This window comes from Leucoraja erinacea, chromosome 5 (assembly GCF_028641065.1).
Source record: "Leucoraja erinacea ecotype New England chromosome 5, Leri_hhj_1, whole genome shotgun sequence".
Lineage (NCBI taxonomy): Eukaryota > Metazoa > Chordata > Chondrichthyes > Rajiformes > Rajidae > Leucoraja > Leucoraja erinaceus.
The window spans coordinates 38,735,628-38,760,706 of NC_073381.1; the positions used below are offsets into that span (position 1 = coordinate 38,735,628).

Consider the following 25,079-nt stretch of genomic DNA (forward strand, 5'->3'; position numbering starts at 1 on the left):
TCCATTAGCTTTCTTCACTGCCTGTTGTACCTGCACGCCAACTTTCAGTGACTGGTGTACAAGGACACCCAGGTCTCGCTGTACCTCCCCCTTACCTAACCTAACCCCATTGAGATAATAATCTGCCCCCTTGTTTTTGCCGCCAAAGAGGATATCCTCACATTTATCTATATTATACTGCATCTGCCACGCATCTGCCCACTCACTCATCCTGTCCAGGTCACCCTCCTAACATCCTCTTCACAGTTCACACTGCCACCCAGCTTTGTGTCATCTGCAAAGTTGTTAGTGTTGCTCCTAATTCCCTCTTCCAAATCAATATATATAGTAAACAGTTGCGGCCCCAACGCCGAGCCTTGCGGCACTCCACTCGCCACTGCCTGCCATTCTGAAAAGGACCCGTTCACTGCTACTCTTTGCTTCCTGTCTGCCAACCAATTTTCTATCCACGTCAACACCCTACCCCCAATACCATGTGCTCTAATTTTAGTCACCAGTCTCGCGTGCGGGACCTTATCAAAGGCTTTCTAAAAGTCTAGATACACTACATTCACTGGCTCCCCTTCATCCATTTTACTTGTCACATCCTCAAAAAATTCCAGACGATTAGTCAAGCATAATTTTCCTTTCATAAATCCATGCTGACTTGGACTAATCCTTTTACTGCTATCCAAATGCCCTATTATTATCTCTTTAATAATTGACTCTAGCATCTTTCCCACCACCAAAGTCAGGCTAACTGGTCTGTAATTCCCTGTTTTCTCTCTCGCTCCTTTCTTGAAAAGTGGGATAACATTAACTATCCTCCAATCCACAGGAACTGATCCTGAATCTATTCAACATTGGAAAATGATCCAACATTGGAAAAAGAGTGAAGTTTTGGGTCGGGACCCTTCTTCAGACGGAATCAGGGGGGAGGGAGACAGAGATACTGAAAATGTACGGTGTGAAAGCACAGATCAAAGGGGATGATGTTCAAGGAAATGTAAAATGGTACATTGTTAGGAGAGGGGAAGGTGACAATGAGGCATACCCCTAAATAAAATCCAGTGCAACCAATTGCCTTCAGAAGTCACCTAATTAGTAAATAGAGTCCACTTGTGTGTAATCTAATCTCAGTATAAATACAGCTGTTCTGTGAAGGCCTCAGAGGTTTGTTAGAGAACATTAGTGAACAAACAGCATCATGAAGCCCAAGGAACACACTAGACAGGTCAGGGATAAAGTTGTGGAGAAGTTTAAAGCAGGGTTAGGTTATAAAAAAATATCCCAAGCTTTGAACATCTCACGGAGCACTGTTCAATCCATCATCCGAAAATGGAAAGAGTATGGCACAACTGCAAGCCTACCAAGACATGGCCGTCCACCTAAACTGACAGGCCGGGCAAGGAGAGCATTGATCAGAGAAGCAGCCAAGGTAACTCTGGAGGAGCTGCAGAGATCCACAGCTCAGGTGGGAGAATCTGTCCACAGGACAACTATTAGTCGTGCACTCCACAAATCGGGCCTTTATGGAAGAGTGGCAAGAAGAAAGCCATTGTTGAAAAATGCCATAAGAAGTCCCGTTTGCAGTTTGCCACAAGCCATGTGGGGGACACAGCAAACATGTGGAGGAAGGTGCTCTGGTCAGATGAGACCAAAATTGAAGTTTTTGGCCTAAATGCAAAACGTTATGTGTGGCGGAAAACTAACACTGCACATCACCCTGAACACACCATCCCCACTGTGAAACATGGTGGTGGTAGCATCATGCTGTGGGGATTCTTTTCTTCAGCAGGGACAGGGTAGCTCGTCAGAGTTGATGGGAAGATGGATGGAGACAAATACAGGGCAATCTTGGAAGAAAACCTGTTAGAGTCTGCAAAAAACTTGAGACTGGGGCGGAGTTTCACCTTCCAGCAGGACAACGACCCTAAACATACAGCCAGAGCTACAATGGAATGGTTTAGATCAAAGCATATTCATGTGTTAGAATGGCCCAGTCAAAGTCCAGACCTAAATCCAATTGAGAATCTCTGGCAAGACTTGAAAATTGCTGTTCACAGACGCTCTCCATCCAATCTGACTGAGCTTGAGCTATTTTGCAAAGAAGAATGTGCAAAAATTTCAGTCTCTAGATGTGCAAAGCTGGTAGAGACATACCCCAAAAGACTTGCAGCTGTAATTGCAGCGGAAGGTGGTTCTACAAAGTATTGACTCAGGACGGCTGAATACTTTTGCACGCCACACTTTTCAGTTTTTTATTTGTAAAAAAATTTGAAAACCATGTATCATTTTCCTTCTACTTCACAATTATGCACCACTTTGTGTTGGTCTATCACATAAAATCCTAATAAAATACATTTACGTTTGTGGTTGTAACGTGACAAAATGTGGAAAAGTTCAAGGGGTATGAAAACTTTTGCAAGCCACTGTACAATCAGTAATATCAACTTCATCAGAAAGCTAAGGAAATTCAGTATGTCACCAATTACTCTTTCCCACAGATGCATCATTGCAAGTGCCCGATTCCGATGCATCACAACTTGGTCTGACGACTGGTCTGCACAGGACCTAAAGGAATTGCAGAGAGTTCTGAATGCTGCGCAGCACATCACGCAAACCATCCTTGTCTATTTTTTTGTGATATTTGCTACTTTGTTTTCTCTGAGTTTTTCCATAGTGTTTCATTTGGCAATTATGCAGTGGCACAAGAAGCACTGGCCATCTTTTTGAAACCAAGTAAAATAGAGATTTTATTTAAAACTAAAACGTAGTCAAACTAAACCTTTAAGGTCAACAACAAGACAACAGAGATAGAAAGAGAGAAAGGGAGAGACTTATTGTGCTGCCATTTCCAGTTGTTAATCAATAACGTTCATAGTAGCATTTGATTGACTGTATTTATTAAATCCCATTTTAAATTGTTTCTCAGTGGTGAGCATAACACAAAGATTTCATTGCTATCCAACTAGAAAGAGATTCTAGGTAATACAACATTGTAATATGTTTAAATTAAGCTTGCAGGGTACAATATTAGTTTGTCGCAGCTCCAAATTTAGACTTTTTTCTCTTTCCAGGAACCTTAAGACATAGGAGCAGAATTAGGCCATTTGGCTCATCCAGTCTACTAGTACATTGTCTCTATATCCATCGGTTCCTTTCTTGTTTAGAACCTCACATGTGGCACCTTATCAAAGACCTTCTGAAGATCCAAGTAAACAACATTTACTGACTCTCCTGTCTCACCTGCTTGTTACTTCCTCAAGTAACAGGGACAAGGGGTGTAACCACTGACATTCATTTCTTTCATTTAATGTTAATTATCTTTCTAGAAAATTAAATACATTGTTTTTCTGATTACTACTTCTCAGTTTCGAATGGCATGGATATTGCATAGCAGAACATTTGTCTACAAAGTGGACCCATTCATGTCTATGTTTATGCATTTTTTGCTAGTCTTGAATTGTTTGCATCCACTTTGTGACATAGTGACTTAGAGGCGACGTAGAACAGTACAATACAAGAACAGCCTCTTTGGCCCACAATTCCTGTGTCAACATGATGTTGAGCCCAACTCTTATCTGCCTACACATAATTAATATCCCTCCATTCCCTGCCAATCCAAAAGCCTCTTAAATGCCACAATCATATCTGCCTCAATCACCACCCTTGGCAATGTGTTCAGTCATTCAACACTTTCTAGGTAAAGTTTAAAAAAAAATTGAACTAGTTATCTCGTTAGAACTTTGCCCCTCCCAATTTAAAGCTATGCCCTCTAGTATTTGATTTAGCTATCCTGGAAAAAAAACTGTCTATCCTATCTATGCCTGTCACAATTTTATATATATATATCATGTTGAAGTTCCACATTGTGAGATTGGACCAGGCAACCCCACATGGTAGTATACCTGGATGCAGCTCTCATTCCCCTGCCATTCACATTCTGTGCCCCCAATGGCATCATCAATGTACATTGCATGTTTTCATTACTTCATAATCAAAGCTGGTTTCCACTACTGATCCACTTTCCCTCGTATCTCCATGGTAACTGTCTAATGTGCATCTTTCACAAGGTAAATCTAGCATTATTCCCATAATAAAAGCACCCCATTATAATTGCTCAAAGCTTGGATGTGTTATATGATTAATTGTAATTAAATACCGGTTCCAAATCAACAAATATATTAATGAAAATCAATTAGAACTTAAATTCGTAAATTTGTAACAAAGGAAACTCAAATAAAATGGAATTTTGATTCACCATTATAATAAAGGAATTTAGCTTGCCTTCTGCAATGAGTAATAGAAGCTGGAAAGTAATTCAATCTCGCCAGCACTCTATTCCTTCGCTTCTGTTAAAGCTGAGCAGCAAAACAAATCTATCCACGTACTGATTTAAAACTCTAACCATCGGACCTGTGAGAGCCATCAAAATTGTTCTCTTAATAACAATTGTTCTCTTAATAACAACTCCACCCATCCCCAAACTACACATATAACAACAGCACTGACACACCCAATAATTTCACCTGCATCTCTAACTCAGTGGAGCAGTCTATTTGTAGGCGTGAACCAACTAATGTTACTTGCTGTGTATTGTGCTCATGTTGTTGGAAGATGTTTCCAGAAATTATAGACATTCAAGCAACATGCAAGAAATTCTCGGTCATAATTGAAAGGACTATTTGAGACTGGATATAGACTGAAGAAGGCACAGACCAGGATTTGGATTTAAAAAATTGACAACTTTGTATCACGTTCATCATAATTCATCGATATGGATCTTAATCTCTGCAAATGGTTCACCATCCATTTGTTAACGAGTTCATGAAAAAATGTATTAAACTCACAGATCAGTTCATGTGAATCATGATTCGATGTAAAGATTCCAGCACCCTACCCAAACAAATTTAAACTACAGTCTTACCACTCACTATTTCTCATATAACATCTTTTGGATTTCTATATGAGTAATTCTACCTAATGGCGTGAGCCTGCCAGAACTGCCAGAATTTTGAATTGTCAGACTACATGACCGAATGCCCAAATCTATTTAACCCTTCAGTTCCAGCAACTTCCAGCACAGTAGTGCAGCGGTAGAGTTGCTGCCTTAAAGCGCCAGAGACCCGGGTTCAATCCTGACTACGGGTGCTGTTTGTATGTTCTCCTTATGAACGCGTGGATATTCTCTGGATGCTCTGGTTTCCTCCCATATTCTGAAGATATGCAGGTTTGTAGGTTAATTGGCAACAGTAAATTGTTCCTAATGTGTAGAATAGAATGGGTGTATGGGTGGTCGCTGGCCACGTGGATTTGGTGAGGCGAAAGGCCTGTTTCCATGTTGTATCTCTAAAACTAAAATCAAACTTGGTGTAAGTTGGGCCGAAGGGCCTGTTTCTATGCTGTATGACGACAACTGTATGACAGTTGTACAGCTGAAGAAGGTTAGGGAGAAAGAAAGAGGTTGGCAGGTATAAGGCCATAGTTGCACTTGAAAACTAGGGATGGGATACTCGAATGGGGATGGGGGGTGGGGGAGGGGGCAGACAGGGATGGTCTAGTGGTGGTTCAGTAGCGCTGGCGGCGCCGGGTACTCGGGTTCGATCCTGGATGCGGATGAGGTGGGGGTCTGTGTGCCTGCAACTGCCAAGAATGCCTCTCTGCCGGTCCAGTCTCCCCCCCCCCCCCCCCCCCCCCCCCCCCCCCCCCCCCCCCCCCCCGTCTCCCACTCGCATCTGCCCCCTGACAAATACAAGCTTGAAAAAAGACAAAATAATCGGACCCAAACTATACCCACTGTATCCACAGCGCTTCGTTCAATTTTTCTTTATAGCGAGTGACCTTTGACAAATCCCATGATTGACAAATCCTATGCATTTTTCGGAAAACCGAACTCGCTTATTCTGTGCTATTGATCAGATTTAACTTTGATAATTCTGATGAAAGTGGCACTTTCAATATTTATTTACTTTAGATTTTCGTCTTCAATTGTTTTGAAGCAGATTACAAGATGTAATATGCTGTTATTTATTTCAATGTTAGAAATCTTTAATTTTGCTTGTTTTTCTGAAAGATAGTTGACCTCTTATATAATCATCAATTTCCCCCTCCGCTGCACGGTTTCTGATTCCAAAATTGAATCTGTAGCTTGTTTTTGTAGGCTTTTGCACATTTTTCTGAAAGTCTTGTTGTTTTTTGTATATTTTCACAGGGAATCCAGGAATAGTATGTTACTATAAACTCTTCATGCAGATTTTATACAAGATCCTGATTCCGAAGTATCCCATCTGGGCCATAAGCCATGCAGGCCATTGCATTCCCCCAGAAGACATGGAGATGATGGAAGGTATTGTACATTATTCCGTCTTTAAAATTAAGCCACCTCCATTCTCATCTCACTTTGTTACACATAACCAAATCAACATTCTGCACATGTTTTTTTTATTATTAATGTCACATTTTATGAATTTACAATTTAATTTATCTACTGTAGAAATTTACCTGATCCTTCAGTAGGTAAAGCCTGAAAAATAATTTGTATACGCTGCTGCATGCTGTACCGAATGATGGTTAACCCTGCAGAAAATTAATCACTTTTTTTTCAGATTTTGTAATGTCATATCAAACATTCAGAGTTTGGTTCTAATCATTCAATTGGATATTTAAAACAATGCTGTCCAATGCGACAGCTCAATCTATCCTTGGGCGAGGAGCCTGTGGAATTTCCTGCATAGGTTGGAAGTCTGGATACATTGGCTGCAAACTAAAAATTGGCCCAAGGAGATTTGTAATGGATGCTGTGAACTTTATTTTTAGAATCTTGTTTTAATTTTTCTATCCTGTATGAGACACCATATGCTTACTAATTTTTTATCATACCACTCGTAAATGTGCACTCTGTTTATAAATATTGGAGTGGATTGTAGAGAACATTGATCTTCTGCTACTTTTTCAGGGAACTCAAGGCACTTTTATTTAAATGTTACTGTGCTACAGGGAAGGTATAGATATTTTGAAAATGACCAGCCATTTATAATGGTGACTAAAAGAAAGATATTTTAATTGAGAGGCACAGTTGTGCTCGTGCCTTGTTTGAATCACCAATATAGAAATAGAAACAGAAAATACTCAGCAGGTCAAACAGCAATTGTAGAGGGAGAAACATGGTTAGCATTTCAGATGAATGAACCTTTGCAGAACTTTCACTGTGATGGATGGTCATCAACCTGAAACATTAACTCTGAGTCTCTCCCCTCAAATTCTACCTCACCTGCATTTTTGGGGGGTTTTCAGCTCTCTAGCATCCAAACTTTTTTTTTGTTTTTGAACTTCATTAAAATGTCGCTTAACTAAACAGGTTGCAATTGCTGACACTTAAACCTTTGACTTGTGGAGGTGTTGGCTAAGATGTTGAACTCACCTTGTTGCCATATCTTTTTCTATTCTGACTATGCACTCCAGACTAACAAGTTAACTGGAATTATGATGAATGAAGAGTATCCCCACCTGGTTTTCATCCAGAAGCAATACACTATGCCTAGTCCTATCCTACAGTGTAATATGCTTAAGGCGTTTTTATAGTATTTTTCTGTGCAGAAAAACCTTGCCTAAACCTCTTCTAGATTAAGATAATTATGCACAGATGTATAAGGTAGATGTTGAGCTGGTTTTGCTGAACTGGCTGAATGCAGTGTTGCAGTTCATTGTAAGGAGAGAAGGAATGGGCTCAGTTAATATATGAAACACATGTTCAGCAATAAAGATGGCAAATGCAAACAGTGAGCCATTTATTACCTTCTTCATGTGACACATTACTCAACTGAAAGGAAAAAGTGGTAGCTGAGGAACAAATGGTCGTGAATGATTTAAATGGGGTCAACTTGGGAAGGTTGAGAGGATGATCTGCAAGATGAGCCTTAACCCCATTAGTCAGACCAAATACATAGACACAATGTAATTGAGGTCTGCAAATAATATGTGATAGAGCTACTTCAGTCTTTCCTAAATTTACTTGTCATGAACGCCGTTTCGATGCACCACTGTTACTCATTTAAAAATGCAAGGTTTGTACTGAACTCTTGAAGCTGTAATTTGAAGAAATTAAGGTAAAGATGTTTTTTTGGGGGGTGGGCTATAAATAGATTGGCTGACAAAATGGTTTATTCCTGAATTCAACCTGCAAATGACCAACGATGTGTTTGGCCACAGAAAATCAGCCCATCAGCATCAGTTACATTATTGGTCCAGAAATAAATCAATTCTGGGAGTCTGGGGAAGGATTGCATATGTGAAGTTCAGAGGGATCTAGTGCATGAATACAAAATAACAGCAGGTAGGTCCAGCAAGTAGTTTACTAGGCAAACAGCGTGTCCGCATTTAAGGCAATGGATTGGAATGTAAAATAGGATTGGTTTGGTACAGTTGTACAGACTGTTGGTGAGGCCATACCTGGAATACTGTGCCCTGTTTTGGTCCCCTTACCAAAAAAGAATATAGTAGCATTTGGGGATGTCCAAAAGAAATTCACTAGGCTAATCCTTGGATAAGAGGGTGTCCTTCAAGTGTGGCTCAACAGTTTGGGTCTGTAGTCCTTTGAGTTTAGAAGAATAAGGAGGGTAGCAAATCTCTGTAAATGATCTGACCCTGAAAGTGGTGGAAGCCAGATCATTGGATGTATTTGAGATGGAAATGAGCAAATACAGGGGATCCCTAGGTTAAGAAAATCACGACAAAAGTCAAGCGTGTTTAATCGTCATATGTAGCGACAACAGAATAATGACCTCCTTACTTGCAACAACATAACCAACCAGTAAACACAAGACTCATAGATAATATATAATAAACAAGAAAAAAAGGTCAGTCAACTATGAACCCCAACACTTTGCAAAAAAAAGCCTGGTCTATACTTCAACCAAGGTAAAAACTCTGTTTCTTTTTCTACAAATTCTTTCTAACTTTTCGAGTTGCAATGCAAAGATTGCATTTCGTCAGCCCAGAATGTTAACAAAAATTCTTGATTTTTTTTGTTTGTTTCTAGCAATTCTTTGTGCTGGGAGATTTCAGGTTCAAAAAATCTTCAGCAAATAATTAAAATAATATTTCAATGAAATCAAAGATCCTTCCATCAGCTTTCAAAATTGTAATAAAAGAATGCAAATTTTTCAAAATGAAAAAAAAAAACACGGGACAGGGTTTAATAACTGGTTAGCTGTTTGTATGAAGATAGTAGATTGAGATGAAGGTAGTTACAGAATTGGAATGTGCAGAAATGTGTGGTCACACATAGTCAGAGGTGCTTGCTGACTAAGGCCCTGATCGATAAAGGACATCAACATTTGAATCAATTCAGTGTAAGTACAGTATCAGTACAGTGCCCTCCATAATGTATGGGACAAAACCCATCATTTATTTATTTGCCTGTATTCCACAATTTGAGATTTATAATAGAATAAATCACATGCGGTTAAAGTGCACATTGTCAGATTTGTTTTAAAAGGCCATCTTTATACATTTTGGTTTCCCATGTAGAAATTACAGCTGTGTTTATACATAGTCCCCCCCATTTCAGGGCACCATATTGTTTGGGACACATGGCTTCACTGGTGTTTGTAATTGCTCAGGTATGTTTAATTGCCTCCTTAATACAGGTATAAGAGAGCTCTCAGCACTCCAGTTTTTCCATCACATTTGGAAACTGTTATTACTGTTTATCAACATGACGACCAAAGTTGTGCCAATGAAGTCAAAGAAACCATTATGAGACTGAGAAACAAGAATAAAACTGTTGGAGACATCAGCCAAATCTTAGGCTTACCAAAATCAACTGTTTGGAATTCCCTGCCACAGAGGGCAGTGGAAGCCAAGTTACTGGATGGATTTAAGAGCGAGTTAGATAGAGCTCTAGGGGCTAGTGGAGTCAAGGGATATGGGGAGAAGGCAGGCATGGGTTATTGATAGGGGACGATCAGCCATGATCACAATGAATGGCGGTGTTGGCTCGAAGGGCTGAATGGCCTCCTCCTGCACCTATTTTCTATCTATCTATCATTAAGAAGAAAGAGAGCACTGGTGAGCTTACTAATCGCAAAGGGACTGGCAGGCCAAGGAAGACCACCACAGAAGAATTCTCTCTATAATAAAGAAAAATCCCCAAACAACTGTACGACAGATCAGAAACACTCTTCAGGAGTCAGGTGTGGATTAGTCAATGACCACTGTCAGCAGAAGACTTCATGAACGGAAATACAGAAGCTACTGGTTAGCAGCAAAAATAGGATGGCCAGGTTACAGTTTGCCAAGAAGTACTTAAAAGAGTAACCACAGTTCTGGAAAAAGGTCTTGTGGACAATTGAGACGAAGATTAACTTATATCAGAGTGATGGCAAGAGCAAAGTATGGAGGGGAGAAGGAACTGCCCAAGATCCAAAGCATACCACCTCATCTATGAAACACGGTGGTGGGGGTGTTATGGCCTGGGCATGTATGGCTGATGAAGGTACTGGCTCACTTATGTTTATTGATTATACAACTGCTGATGGTAGTAGCATAATGAATTCTGAAGTGTATAGACTAGCGTTTCTCATCCTTTTTCTCCTTACGGAACACTTGAAATAATTTTCATGTCTCAGGGAACCCCTGAGTTGGTGGTTGCCGGGCCCGCCACCATTTTGACTCGCCTCACGAAGGCGATCTCTGGTGTCACAATGGGAACCCGTCAGCCGCGCCTGCGCAGTTAGGGGAGGATTGCAGGGCCGGGATCGCCATTTTAACATCCAGCGTTGTGTATAGGTAAGTGCTACTGGGGGAATATTGTGTTGGGGGAGGTGGGCCCAACGGGTCCACGCTTGGTCTAGTTCAGGGGTGTCAAACTCATTTTAGGTCACGGGCCGGATTGGGCAAAATGCGACTTCATGCGGGCTGGATCAGTTGTGCACATGCGAACGCACGCATGCTCCCGCAGCTTTCATTGCCTTCGTTTTTTCAACCTGCTCTCATGTGTCTCAGTCTCTTCTATAACTACAAAGTGTTTCACTTTACAAATTTTGTTTCTAATGAAGAAGATTGCCTCGCAAGCATTGCATTTATGATTGGAATTAACTTAGTCATAGGCTACAAGACAGTTGTGATGAGAGAGAGAAAAAACAATGCTATTTTGGCTAAGATTGTTTGGGAGCCACATCCTTTCCATTAATAAACCATTCGAAATCGAACATTAGCAGACTCAAATGTAGACCTAACAAAATAAATTTTTGTTTGGTCTACTTCTCTGCCACCATTTTAGCGCTGGCATCCAGGAGAGACCGTCCGGGTTGTGGCCTCTCCCGGTCAGTACGGGTTTCTGGGACAATCGGGAGACTGAGAAGGGCCAAGAACAGAGACGCTTCGTGGTCAGCTGAGCACTCTCCTCCGCCATACTGCTCCACACAGTGTAAACAGAAAAGTATCCACCGAGCAGCCAGCACCGCTACTATGTTGTTTTTCTCCTCACAGCATTTGAACCCAGCACCCAGCTGCTCCACACCGCGCACCTATACTCGCTTGGCGCCCGCCACAGCTGACTGCCAAGTTGGCGCTCCCTTCTCCTATTGGGCCTGGCTGGTGTCAGTCACGTGGGATGACGGCCAGTCCGTTTGTATGGCTCTCGCCGAGTTTTTGCTACCAAAGTGGATAACCTCACATTTATCCGCATTAAACTTCATCTGCCATGCATCTGCCCACTCCCCCAACCTGTCCAAGTCACCCTACATTCTCATAACATCCTCCCCACCGTTCACACTGCCACCCAGCTTTGTGTCATCTGCAAATTTGCTAATGTTACTTTGAAATTTTGCTAATGTTACTTTGACATTAGTTATCACGGCCACTCACGCCATATAAGGAGCGTGCGGCTGGCCAGGGAGGCGGGCCATGCGCACGAGCTGTGGCTCAGGGGGAACCCGGACAACCCGGCACCAGGGACATCTGCAGCCCGATCTGGCACCGGGGACAGTTGCTAAAGCTGAAAAATTGTCAATTCTTGAGTGGCCAAGTCAATCACCTGATCTGAACCCAATTGAGCATGCCTTTTATATGCAGAAGAGAAAACTGAAGGGGACTAGCCCCCAAAACAAGCATAAGCAAAAGATGGTTGCAATGCGGGCCTGGCAGAGCAATCATCAGTGAAGACACCCAGCAACTGGTGATGTCCATGAATCGTACACCACAAGCAGTCATTGCCTGCAAAGGATATGCAACAAAATACTAAACATGACTACTTTCATTTACATGGCATTGCTAATGCTAAAAAATGGTTAATTCTTGAGTGGCCAAGTCAATCAACATGACATTGCTGTGTCCCAAACATTATGGTGCCCTGAAATGGGGGTACTATATATAAACACTGCTGTAATTTCAAATGTAAAAAAATTGCCTTTATTAAAATCTGACGTGCATTTTAACCACATGATTTGTTCTATAACAAATCTCAAATTGCGGAGTACAGAGGCAAATAAATAAATGATGGGTCTTTGTCCCGAACATTATGGAGGGCACTGTATATACTGCAGTGGTGCAGCTGTTGGAGCTGCTGTCTCACAGTGCCAGAGACCCAGGTTCAATCCTGAACTCGGCTGCTGTCTGTGCAGCGTTTGCATGTTTGCCCTGTGACCACATGGGTTTCCTTCAGGTCCTCTGATTGCCTCCCACATCCCAAAAACGTGCGGGTTTGTTGGTTAATTAACCTCTATGGATTGCTCCTAATCCATTGGGAATAGATGAGGTGGGATAAAATAGATCTAGTGTGAATGGCGCCACACCACGCCCCCAACCTCCATCCCCTACATTCATTCTGAACAAGGGTCCCGACTTGAAATGTCACCCATCCTTTTTCAGTACAGATGCTGCCTGGCCCGCTGTGTTACTGCAGCACTTTGTATCTAACTTTAATCCATGATCAGCGTGGACACAGTGGACCGAAGAGCATGCTTCCTTGCTCTATATCTAAACTAAACTGAGAAGGCGATTTGAATGGTTGAAAGATTCTTGGAGCACCTTTTAGCTCATTAGCTTGCAGTGTTTACTTTTGTTACTTCTCGTGTTAACTTCCTTGAGATATTTGATGCATTAAACATAGTGTATAAATGCACAGTCTTCCCCATTCATTGGAGTCAAAGCAATATGCTGACGTAAGCAGGATTGTCTTTCAATATAATGAATGTATTGCAGAAACAAATTCAAATACAAGATCTTGTATTTCTATAAAACATAAAGACAGTGTGCATTTCAATGAGATCATTTCTCATCATGCAGCGATATTCCCATTCATTTGAAGGGTATGAGGTAACGATTCAGTCGGCTAAAGGTTTTTGAATATGTCGTGTTTGGTTATTTAATTGTTTTTTTAATGTCCCGAAGTATTTTCTATGTTAGAAGTTCCTATATTGTGGGTAAATAGACAATCATGTGCAAATTAAGCAATCACTGTGCAGGGCTTTCATTGTGGATTGAACTAGCACTTAGCAGCAAACTGATGTTGAGGATCTACCACACTGATGTTCATACTTTAACCTTACATCTGTGGCAGACATGGGCAGCTTACCTCTAATAGGAGATTCTATGCTTGTCAACTCTTGTTTATCAAATTTTAAGTCATCAATCAGTCCTTGGTTATATAGTTTACTTATGGGCCTTTGAATGCAGGGTAGATTTTATTTGTGAGGGTGAGGAAGGGGATGGTAAACTTCTGAGAAAACCTTAAAATAGAATGCTATTTCTGAGCTGTTAATATTGATTACAGATGAATTAATAATGAAAGGGAGCAGAATGGAATTATTACATAATGGAAGCCCCTGCGTGGTAATAGGTTTATTTTCATGTAATTATCTATACACCCACAAGAACTTCAAATAAAGAAAACACGTTGGGACATTCAAAAAATAATTAAATAATCAAACACCTTATTCAAAATGAAAGGTTGCACCAAACATTACATAAAGAAAAAATCTTTCAATGCATTGAATTATAAATATTTCCTGCAGTTATTATTTTGAATTATAAAATTCTACCATTGTCCACATCTTGTTCAAGGCTTCTTGAAATTCTCAAGATATCTCAGTTTCAGAGCAGCATGATTTAAAATTGGGGGGGTGGGGAGTGAATTCCTGACTGCACCAGGCACAAAACAAGTATACTCATGTCTGATCCATGTTCTCACCTGGGGAGACATGAGCAAAATACAAAATGATATTCATTTAACATCTATTTCATACCTCAAGGTCTCCCAAAATATATTCCAACCAAGTTCACTGGTCACTGTTATAAATTAAGAAATGCATTAGTCCCAGTTTGGACATGGCAAAATCTCCCAAGCAACAATCTGATGCTGATTGATTGAATAATCTGATTTAATTTCTTGCTTAAAATCAAGATATGAAGAAAATCAGAGGAGAACACCACGGCTGTTCTTTATAATAATTCCAAAGATCGTTTTTCATATACCCCAATGAATAGATGAAGGCCACAGTTAAAAATCTCATCACACACTTCCATTGGTGTAGTGATACCCCATTACTTCACTGGCGTTCCAGGCCAAATATTTAGTTGACGTTTCTGGAGCAAGACTGTTACCATTGACTCAAATATCCATGAATTTGAGGGGAGAAATTTATCTAGGGTTTCCGCTCTGGTTTAATGTCCCCTACTGAAAGAATTATTGGGTGTTGACAGAATTGGGCTGCAACGTGATGCCCCTATGACCAAGAAACCAGCAGAGACTCGATGTCTTGGCTCAAAGATGAAGGAAAAATGAATCAAGACGGTATACGTTTCTGTCTGCTGGAGGATAACAGTGGAACTGACGCCGGGCAGGGGAGCTGGTGCTGTCAAGAAAGAAGCAAAGGAAGAAAATTGGTGAAGAAAAATAATGAACAGTATTTTCTTAGCATATAATAGTATTATATGAATTATGGATTATTTGCTTTTCCTTAAAATTGCACAAATACAAACCAGTGTGTTATTGTATCCCCTCTGTTCCAGTTTCAGAACATAAACATATTTTTGAATATCCCTTCAGATTACAGACATGAGCACATTTTTCTAAGAGTAAAAATTTCTTCACAAACAGATTTATTGTACCACAAAATTTAAAGCAAAATACTTAAGATCTAAATACAACGAGCAACAGAACCTGCTGCTGTAGTTAATCCCAGAAGTTGCTGACAAAGCACATTTTTCAATTTGGTTGATTTGTTTTCTGTTGTATTTTTCTTTCATAATATGGTTGTTAGTGGTTTTTCTATGATGGGTACCTATTGATGAAAAGGGTGCACATTTTTGTGCATTAGGGTTGACAAATTAGTTTGCATACATGCTAATAAAAGGCTTATGCAAAGATTAAAAGGTTCAAGCATTATCTTGAGTCATTGAAGAAACTGCAAGTTGAGGGCAGTTGTTGCAATTATTTTCTTACATGTCTCCCAATGTCAAAATATTCAGGCTTCCCGAGCACCATGTTTTTGATTACAAAAAATGCATTAAGAGGAAAAACAGGAGGAATGGTGTGCACTTGCCAACGTAAATATAAACTCTAAAAAGATGTGTAGTTAAATCTAGAAGTTCCAGTGATTTGACCCATGTGATACAAAGTGTTGAATGAAATCAAGTGGCACTTTCATGTTGGAAGGTCTAGAATGTTAATAGCCTGGAGTACCAGCTGATTAACACAGTATGTATAAATTCTCCTGTTATTCTTTTGCAACTGTGGTGTGGGTGGAGGTCTAAGCAGGGTCAGAGGGAGGAGAGAAGTGCAGCTGGAACAAAATAAAAAATGTCATTGCACTGTTTTAATGAATCAAAATGTAGTTATGACCAGTACATTTACTTGTGTAATAAATTAACGTTCCAAGTGACACTTGGAATGTTAAGAGCTGTTAATGACCGAAGTGAAAAGACATCTGTTGATGGAGTTGTATTATCCTGCCAGTGGATTTTCAAGGGTAAAGAACCAGTGCCTTGCAGAATAACCAAATGACTGAAACATTGTCATGACTGACTTTTAAGACCTTACCAAAATATTGGCATTGTTACATACATACTTAACATTTTATTTATCTTATTTTTCATTTGTGCCTTATTTAGGAATGCTCCTTCTTAGAAATAAAAATAGAAATAGACCGACTTCTGACAAACCGGCAAAGTTGTTAGACCAGAAAAGATGGTATTTATCTATTCCAGGCTATGCATCTTTTGTTCTTAACTTCTAAAATCCTGTCTTACATTTTACATAGAATTGGAAATACGTGTCTCAAATATTGTCACCTTTCACTTGACGTGGTGAGTGTAGAAAGGTTTTTCTGTGAATGGAGGGGGTTAATATCTACACTGCATTTATTATTATAGTAGATTGATTTATTTGAGGAGAAGAAATAGTAGAGCTCAAATGGGGAAGATTTTTTTTAAATTTCAAATGAGCAAATTTGAATTTAAACATTTACAGTCATTATGGGCATTATGTATAAAAGATTGGCCAAACTGTGAACTGGACATATGTCTGGCATAACAAGCTACATTGATTCATTTTGTTGTTGCTTTCTTCTTAGCAAGCGTGTGTTTCCCGCAAATATGCATCGTGAAACCTGGCTAACGATGGTCCATGATTTAGTATTTCTTAGAAATATTTTTTATTGGCTCACCTGGAATATGTTGTAAGGCTATTAGTAATATATTGTAGATGGTACAAATCAAAATAATTTACACAATACAAATGCAATTTCTACATTAAAAACATTGATCTTAAAACAAAATAATCAAATGGCAAACAAGATACAAGACAAACAAGGGGGGCCAGCATTCTGGCAGGCAGGTTTGCCACTGCTACACAGGTGGTTTTAAACTGAATAAGGGGGGTGAGGTGTCAAATGGGATAGTCAAGGACGGAGTTAAAGGGAAAGAAAGTAAAGGGATAGTTAATGACCCCAGAATTAACAGGAAAGAAATCTCACAAAGGGATAGGGGAGTATGGCCACGTGTAATAGAGATCGATGTGAAAGGTGAGATGCGAAAGGAATTAAAAGTATTGTAAATGAATGCGTGAAGTATAAGAAGTAAAGTAGATGAGCATGAGGCTCAGTTAGAGGTTGGTAGATATGACATTGTGGGGTTTACTGAGACGTGGCTGCAGGAGGATCGGGCCTGGGAATTATATTCTGGAATATACATCCTATAGAAAGAACGGGCAGGTGGGCAGAGGAAGGGGGTAGCTCTGCTGGTGAGGGATGGAATTCAGTCCCTTGCGAGGGAACACATAGGGACTGACAAGGTAGAGTCACTGTGGATTGAGTTGAGGAATTGTAAAAGCAAGAAGACACTAATTGGTGTTATCTACAGACCCCAAATAGTAGCCCGGTTGTAGGGTGTAAGTTGCAGCAGGAGTTAATACTGGCATGTAACAAAGGTAATGCCACTGTGGTGATGGGGGATTTCAATATGCAGGTAGACTGGGAAAATCAGGTTGGTTCAGGACCCCAAGAAAGAGAGTTTGTAGAGTGCCTCTGAGATGGATTCTTAGAGCAGCTTGTAATGGAGCTGACCAGAGAAAAGGCAATTCTGGATTTAGTTTTGTCCAATGAACCAGATATAATAAGATAACTCGAGGTAAAGGAGCCGCTTGGAGGTAGTGAACATAATATGATTAGTTCTAATCTGCAATTTGAGAAGGAGAAGGTTATATCGGAAGTGGCAGTGATGCAGTTGAACAAAGGGGACTATGAAGGTATGAGAGAGGAGCTGGCCAAGGTAGACTGGAAAGGGATCCTAGCAGGAATGACAGTGGTACAGCAAAGGCAGGAATTTCTGGGCATAATCCGGAAGACGCAGGATAATTTCATTCCAAAAAGGAAAAAAGATTCTAAGGGGAGTCGGAGGCAACCATGGCTGACAAGAGAAGTTAGGGATAGAATAAAACTAAAAGAAAAGATGTATAACACAGCAAAGAGTAGCCGGAAGCCAGAGGATTGGGAAACTTTCATAGGACAACAGAAGGAAACAAAACGGGCAAAAATGGGCTGAAAAGATGAAGTACGAAGGGAAGCTGGCCAGGAATATAAAGAAGGACAGTAAAAGCTTCTTTAGATATGTTAAGGGAAAAAGAATAGCAAAGTCAAATGTGGGTCCCTTGAAGGCAGACACGGGTGAAATTATTATGGGTAACAAGGAAATGGCAGAAGAGTTGAACAGGTACTTCGGATCTGTCTTCACTAAGGAATACACAAACAATCTCCCAGATGTACTGGAGGACAGAGGATCTAAGGGAATAGAGGAACTGAAAGAAATTTTCATTAGGCGAGAAATAGTATTGGGTAGGCTAATGGGACTGAAGGATGATAAATCCCCTGGACCTGATGGACTGCATCCCAGGGCCCTCAGGGAGGTGGCTCTAGAAATAGTGAATGCATTGGTGATCATTTTCCACTGTTAAATAGATTTAGGATCAGTTCCTGTGGATTGGAGGATAGCTAATTTTATCCCACTTTTCAAGAAAGGAGCAAGAGAGAAATCGGGGAATTACAGACTGATAGCCTGACTTCGGTGGTGGGAAAGATGCTGGAGTCAATTATTAAAGAGGTAATAATGGGGTATTTGGATAGCAGTAAAAGGATTAGTCCAAGCAACATGGATTTATGAAAGGGAAATCATGAATGACTAATCTTCTGGAATTTTTTGAGGATGTGACAAGCAAAATGGATGAAGGGGTGCCAGTGGATGTAGTGTATCTAGACTTTATGAAAGCCTTTGATAAGGCCCCGCACGGGAGGCTGGTGACTAAAATTAGAGCACATGGTATTGGGGGTAGGGTGTTGACATGTATAGAAAATTGGTTGTCAGACAGGAAGCAAAGAGTAGGAGTGAACGGGAGTGTAGTGCCGCAAGGCTTGGTGTTGGGGCTGCAACTGTTTACCATATATATTAATGATTAGGAAGAGGGAATTAGGAGCAACACTGGCAAGTTTGCGGATGACACAAAGCTGGGGGGGAGTGTGAACTGTGAAGAGGATGTTAGGAGGTTGCAGGATAACCTGGACAGGTTGAGTGAGTGGCAGATGCAGTATAATATAGATATATGTGAGGTTATCCACTTTGGCGGCAAAAGCAAGGGGGCAGATTATTATCTCAATGAGGTTAGGCTGGGTAAGGGACAGGTGCAGCGAGACCTGGGCGTCCTTGTACACCAGTCACTGAAAGTTGGCGTGCTGGTACAGCAGGCAGTGAAGAAAGCTAATGGAATGTTGGCCTTCATAACAAGAGGATTTCAGTATAGGAGTAAAGAGGTTCTTCTGCAGTTGTATATGGCCCTGGTGAGACCACATCTGGAGTATTGTGTGCAGTTTTGGTCATCTAATTTGAGGAAGGACATCCTTGTGATTGAGGCAGTGCAGCGTAGGTTCACAAGATTGATCCTTGGGATGGCGGGACTGTCATATGGGGAAAGATTTGAAAAGACTAGGCTTGTATTCACTGGAGTTTAGAAGGATGAGGGGGATCTTATAGAGACATATACAATTATAAAAGGACTGGACAAGCTAGATGCAGGACAAATATTCCCAATGCTGGGTGAGTCCAGAATCAGGGGCCACAGTCTTAGAATAAAGGGGAAGCCATTTAAGGCTGAGGTGAGAAAAAACTTTTTCACCCAGAGAGTTGTGAATTTGTGGAATTCCCTGCCACAGAAGGCAGTGAATGGATTTAAGAGATAGTTTGATAGAGCTCTAAGGGGTGGTGGAATCAAGGGATATGGTGAGAAGGCAGACACGGGTTATTGATTGGGGACGATCAGCCATGATCACATTGAATGGTGGTGCTGGCTCGAAGGGTCGAATGGCCTCTTCCTGCACCTATTTTCAATGTTTCTCTGTTTCTGTGTTTCTAAGATACCTAGTGCTATATTCCTGACTTCGTCAAAGTAATTGCTCAGAATTATCTTGGGGAAGGGGGGGAGGGGGGAACCAATGAAGCAGTTTCTACTTGATAAATTCTTGAGTGGATCCTAAATGATTGTTCCCTGTTTTTAGGTCAAATTGAAATGAACAGGAATTAGTCCTCACCTAACAACTGTAAAGTGTTGTATAGGAAGTGTTATAATCCCTTAAAATGTGGTTACTGACCTTCACTCAGGAACCCTTTGCTGTTAATGTAGCATGAGTCGAACCTACCTCAGTCAAACAAAGTGACTAGGTTAACAAGACCTGTAAAACAGTACAGTGGTTTTACAGTCTTAAGGAGCTCAGGCGTGAAAGCTTGTGACCCTGAACTTTTAAATGGAATGATCCCAGCATAAATAACTTTGTGGCAGTTTTTTTGAGACCACTGCGAATAATGTATGTAACTGTTAACTTTTGTAGCCTTTCTTTTAATTGGGTGCTACAGTTTACTGCATGAATTCTTGTATGTGTTGGGTGATAATCTAGCATCTAACAGATATTTTATACATGTGAGGAATGCCATGTTTATGCCGTGATTAAGAAGCATTCAAGAACTCTCAAGTGGGATGAGAGTGTTATTTTAGTACTTTAAGTAGGCTAATAGAAGTATGTATAGCATTTCTCTATATACTAATCAGTTGGTAATACTTTTATCTTTCAAAACTAATTAATTGGTATTTTGCAAAAATAGTTGAATCAATTTGGATCTTGAAAACCCCTAAAATTTAATGTAGATTAAAATGTTTTATATTCCTATTCCCTTCAGTCTATTTGAAACTTAGAAATCTTTCATTATAAGAACTTCCCTTTACATTTTACTCTTGACGCAAGTGCTCTGTGTGTAATTGTTGACTTTGTTACTCATGCTGCTGCAGAAATTAATGTTGATATCTGCTGTATCTCTGGAATTGGTATTTTGGCAGTGGCATTCACATTATTACATTTATAAGTAAACTGCAGATCTGATTTTTATCAACTTTTTGTAAATTTTCTAAATGGCCTTCAATCATGGGGCTGGAAATTTTCAGTAGCTCTATAATCCACTTAAAAGAAACTAATCAGATTTATGGCCAAAGAGCTGCTTGCATGATGAGGCAGAGTAAAAACAGATCTGATAGCCATTGAAATAACTCAACAAATCATGAAGCAAATGGCCATGTGAGTAACTTTTTTTTTACCTTGCAATTCTTTTGAAAATATATTGCTTGCAATTTATATAGCATTTTATACTGTAAATCTGCAGAGTATAGGATAAAAACATTAATTGAAATATTTTTAATCAAATATTTTAGTCAAAAGTCAACTTCTGAATGATTTAATTTTCTCGTTAAATCCTTTCCAAATAGTAAAGTTTCAGATAATAGTCACCCTTAGCAGCCCAGTGGTGCAGCCTCACAGCACCAGGGACCCAGGTTCGATCCTGTGTGGAGTTTGCATGTTTTCCCTATTACCATGTGGGTTTCCTCCAGGTGCTCCAGTTTCCTCCCACATCCCAAAAACGTATGGGTTTGTAGGTTAATTGACCCTCTGTAATTTGCCCCTAGTGTGTCATTAATGGATGCGAAATGGGTATAACATAGAACTACTGTGAACTGGTAATTAATGGTCAGCGTGGGCTCGGCGAGCCAAAAAGCCTGTTTCCATGCTGTATCTCCAAACTAAACTAAAAGTACTTAAAATTAAATTGTGCCAAAAGGCACAATGGACATTAATGAGCCATCAGAATTTTCTCGGTTTTTAATCAACTGACGGGAAAGAAAACTGGTACATCCGAATATGCTTTCCAGTCCAATAATTTATATTTGGCAGCCAATTTATATAAACGAAAGGCCTGCATTTGGCCATATGATTGGATATTATAATTTGATAATATTGGTTAAAGGCTCAGCATTGACAAAGATCCAAGAACACATCTCTTGTCATTTTTAATATAACTATAAATATATTTTTCATCATCGAGAATAATTATCATTATAAATTTGAAATAATATCCACGAATGGAAATATACAAGCTCTTCAAATTATAATTGGTTATTTTCTTAATTCTTCATCTAATTATCTTTCAAGCTGAAATAACAAAAAAATCAAAATATTTTTATATCTCAAATGTTGTTTTGCACTGTTATCTGGAAGTTGGTTTGCATGTCTCCATATTTTTTCCATGAATCAAAATCATGTGAAAAATGAAAATCTGACTGAAAATAATGGCATAACTTCAGAGGATTCTTCCATTTGTGCATAGCTGTGAGCATGCAGGTCATTGTGCGAGTTTGAATGTCGCTTCTAGGTTTTAAAGTGGAATTTGAGTGACCTCAACCACTTTAAACTTGCTTGTGAAGCGCGATGCTGCACAAATAAAAAGGGATCTTGCAATCAGATCCTAGGCTGGTTCCATGATGGGTTCACTTTAAGTAATTTACTTGCTAACACACCTTTTTAGAATCCATTCCCACAGTAATTCTCCTGAAAACTCCTACCTATTAATACCTCAACACAACACATGATCCGCACCCCGTGAGCCAGTTTGTAATCTTTATCCAACCTCGTTACTATTGTTACAACTCACCAAATATCAATCTGACAATCTCTCCCAACGACCCGACCCCCCTCCCTCCCCCGCCTTGATTATGTACAATGAAGCCCTCTAACTTCTTTCTTCCCTCACCAAACCTTGGCAGCTGCCCCTCAATCAACCCTTCTGTTTACCGGACTTCATGCAGTACTGAACTTCTTAAAGTCAGACTCACAAACAAAGCCCTTCATTGGTCTGCCAGCCTACAACTGTGTTACTGGTTTTGTAAGTGCCCATGTTGATATCCTTAAGGAAGGGTGTGAAAGATTACTAAAGAGTACATGGATAGGACAGGTTTAGAAGGATATGAGCCAAATACAGGCCGGTGGGACTAGTGTAAATGGGACAAGTTTGCCAATGTGGGCAAGTTGGACCGAAGGGCCTGTTTCAACACTATGACTATAGATAGTTAGAAATGTGCTGATGAGGTCAACTTGTCCATGCCGATTAAGATGTCCCATCTAGTCGCACCTGCCTGTTTTGTCCCATATCCCTTTAGATCTTTCTTATTCTTATACCTGTCCAAATGGCTTTTAAATGTAGTTAAAGCTATCTCCTCTGTCAGCGCATTCCATATACTCATCACCCACCTTTTTGCCCCACAGGTTCCTATTAAATCATTCCTCTCGCATCTTAAACCTGGATCCTGTGGTTCTTAATTACCCTTACTCTGCGTTCATCTATCTACCCCTATCCTAATTTTATACACCTCTATAAGATCACCCTCAGTCTCCTGTGTTATAAGGAATAAAGTTCCAGCCAGCCCAATATCTCCCTACATCCCACCGTCCTCATCTTTGGACACCCTGTGCGTAGGGGAGAGGGTAGGGCTGAAGATGTCCTGGTTGGGTTGCTCCTGGGCCTGGCCAAGCTGGCCATCCGCGAGTCACGGCGCCAGGCGGCGGAGGGCTCTACCCGGGCCAGCTGCCTGCCCCTTTTCCGGGGTTACGTCCGTGCCCGGGTGGGATTAGAAAGGGAATACGCCCTGTCTGTGGGCACCCTGAGGGAGTTCCAGGACCGCTGGGCTCCGCAGGGTGTTGAATGTATCCTCAATAAGGATTGTATCATAATTGTATAATAGTTTATTATGGATATATGTTTGTATTGTATTTATGGTGGTGGGTTCTGGCTTGTTTTATTGTAGTGTAAATATTATTTTTTAATAATTGAATAAATTTTTTTGATTAAAAAAAAAAAAAAAAAAAAAAAATCTCCCTACAACACAGGCTATTGAGTCATGGCAACATCTTCATAAATTGGCTTGGCAAATTTGATTTCTTTCATTTTATTATGAAAGTGCTGGATAAACTGCGCATAACAGTATCAAAGCTGTTTGGCTCATGTTCAATGATAAAATGTGTTTCCCAGTTTATTTGATGAGGTCATAAGTGATGGGAGAAGAATTAGGCCTTTTGGCCCATCAAGTCTACTCCACCATTCAATCATGGTTGATCTATCACTTCCTCCAAACCCCATTCTCCTGCATTCTCCCCATAACCCTTGATTGCGTGTTTTATGTAACAATTAGAAGTTAATTCTTGAACATAATGTAAAAGTTTGTGAACCAAATGCTCTGTTTAAATGTATGTTCTGGGCTATTAATGTGGTAAATGGGAAGATTAAAGGAAACGTTGGGAAACAAAATTGACATTGAACCTGCGTGATTTAAGGATAGACTCACTTGAAATTCTGCAGTGCATTACATCCGGAATTTTGTTCTGGAGGATCACTTTCAGCCTTTTGCCCTGTGACATAGGTATGCTCAGTAGCTGACACATTGCTTCCAATTACACACAGATGGCTATGCTTAAAATGTACCTTAGAATGTGAGTCTCAAGAAAGCACAAGGCGCAAATTTGGAGTTGTTAATTTGGTGTCCTGTGCCTGAAGCTAATATATCAGTGCATATTTCTTGTGAACAGACAAATGTTGATGGTTTGATTCAAATCTGCAAGGTTTATACCTGTTCAAATGGCTTGTAATTTGACAAATGAAACAACATTAAATGAAATTAAATATAAATCTTAAAAAGGAACAAGATTTTATCATTTGGCAGAATAAAATATTATTTAAAATGGGCACACGAGGAACTGCACATGCTGGAACCCTGAGCAAAACAAAAAGTGCGGGAGTAACTCGGTGGGTCAAGCAGCACCTATGGGGGGAATGGATAGGCTATGTTTCAGGTTGGGGCTCTTCTTCAGATGTTGCCTGATCCAATTAGTTACTCCAGCACTTTGTGTTTTTATAAATATGGTTGTTTAGAATTTGACATCAGGTTGTCAGAAAGAAGCCTCTGCATAAAAGATGAATAACAAGGTGGATGAGTTGAATATGCAGATAGCTATTAATGACTGTGATATAGTTGGGATCACGGAGACATGGCTCCAGGGTGACCAAGGCTGGGAGCTGAACATCCAGGGATATTCAATATTCAGGAGGGATAGAGAGAAAGGAAAAGGAGGTGGGGTAGCGTTACTGATTAGAGAGGAGATTAATGCAATGGAAAGGAAGGACATTAGTGTGGAGGATGTGGAATCGGTATGGGTAGAGCTGCGAAACACTAAGGGGCA

The 25,079-nt window shown here is 40.2% G+C and overlaps 1 protein-coding gene across 4 annotated transcripts in view; it reads left to right on the plus strand.

Annotated features, from left to right (window-relative positions):
• The window catches only part of ldah (lipid droplet associated hydrolase), a 267,026-nt gene that overhangs the window by 106,663 nt on the left and 135,284 nt on the right, over window positions 1–25,079 (plus strand). For all 4 annotated transcript variants that reach the window (XM_055635390.1, XM_055635389.1, XM_055635391.1 and 1 more), the window contains one exon: window positions 6,194–6,328. In XM_055635390.1, coding sequence (XP_055491365.1) covers window positions 6,194–6,328 — 135 coding nt within the window. The remainder of the gene's footprint in view (window positions 1–6,193; window positions 6,329–25,079) is intronic.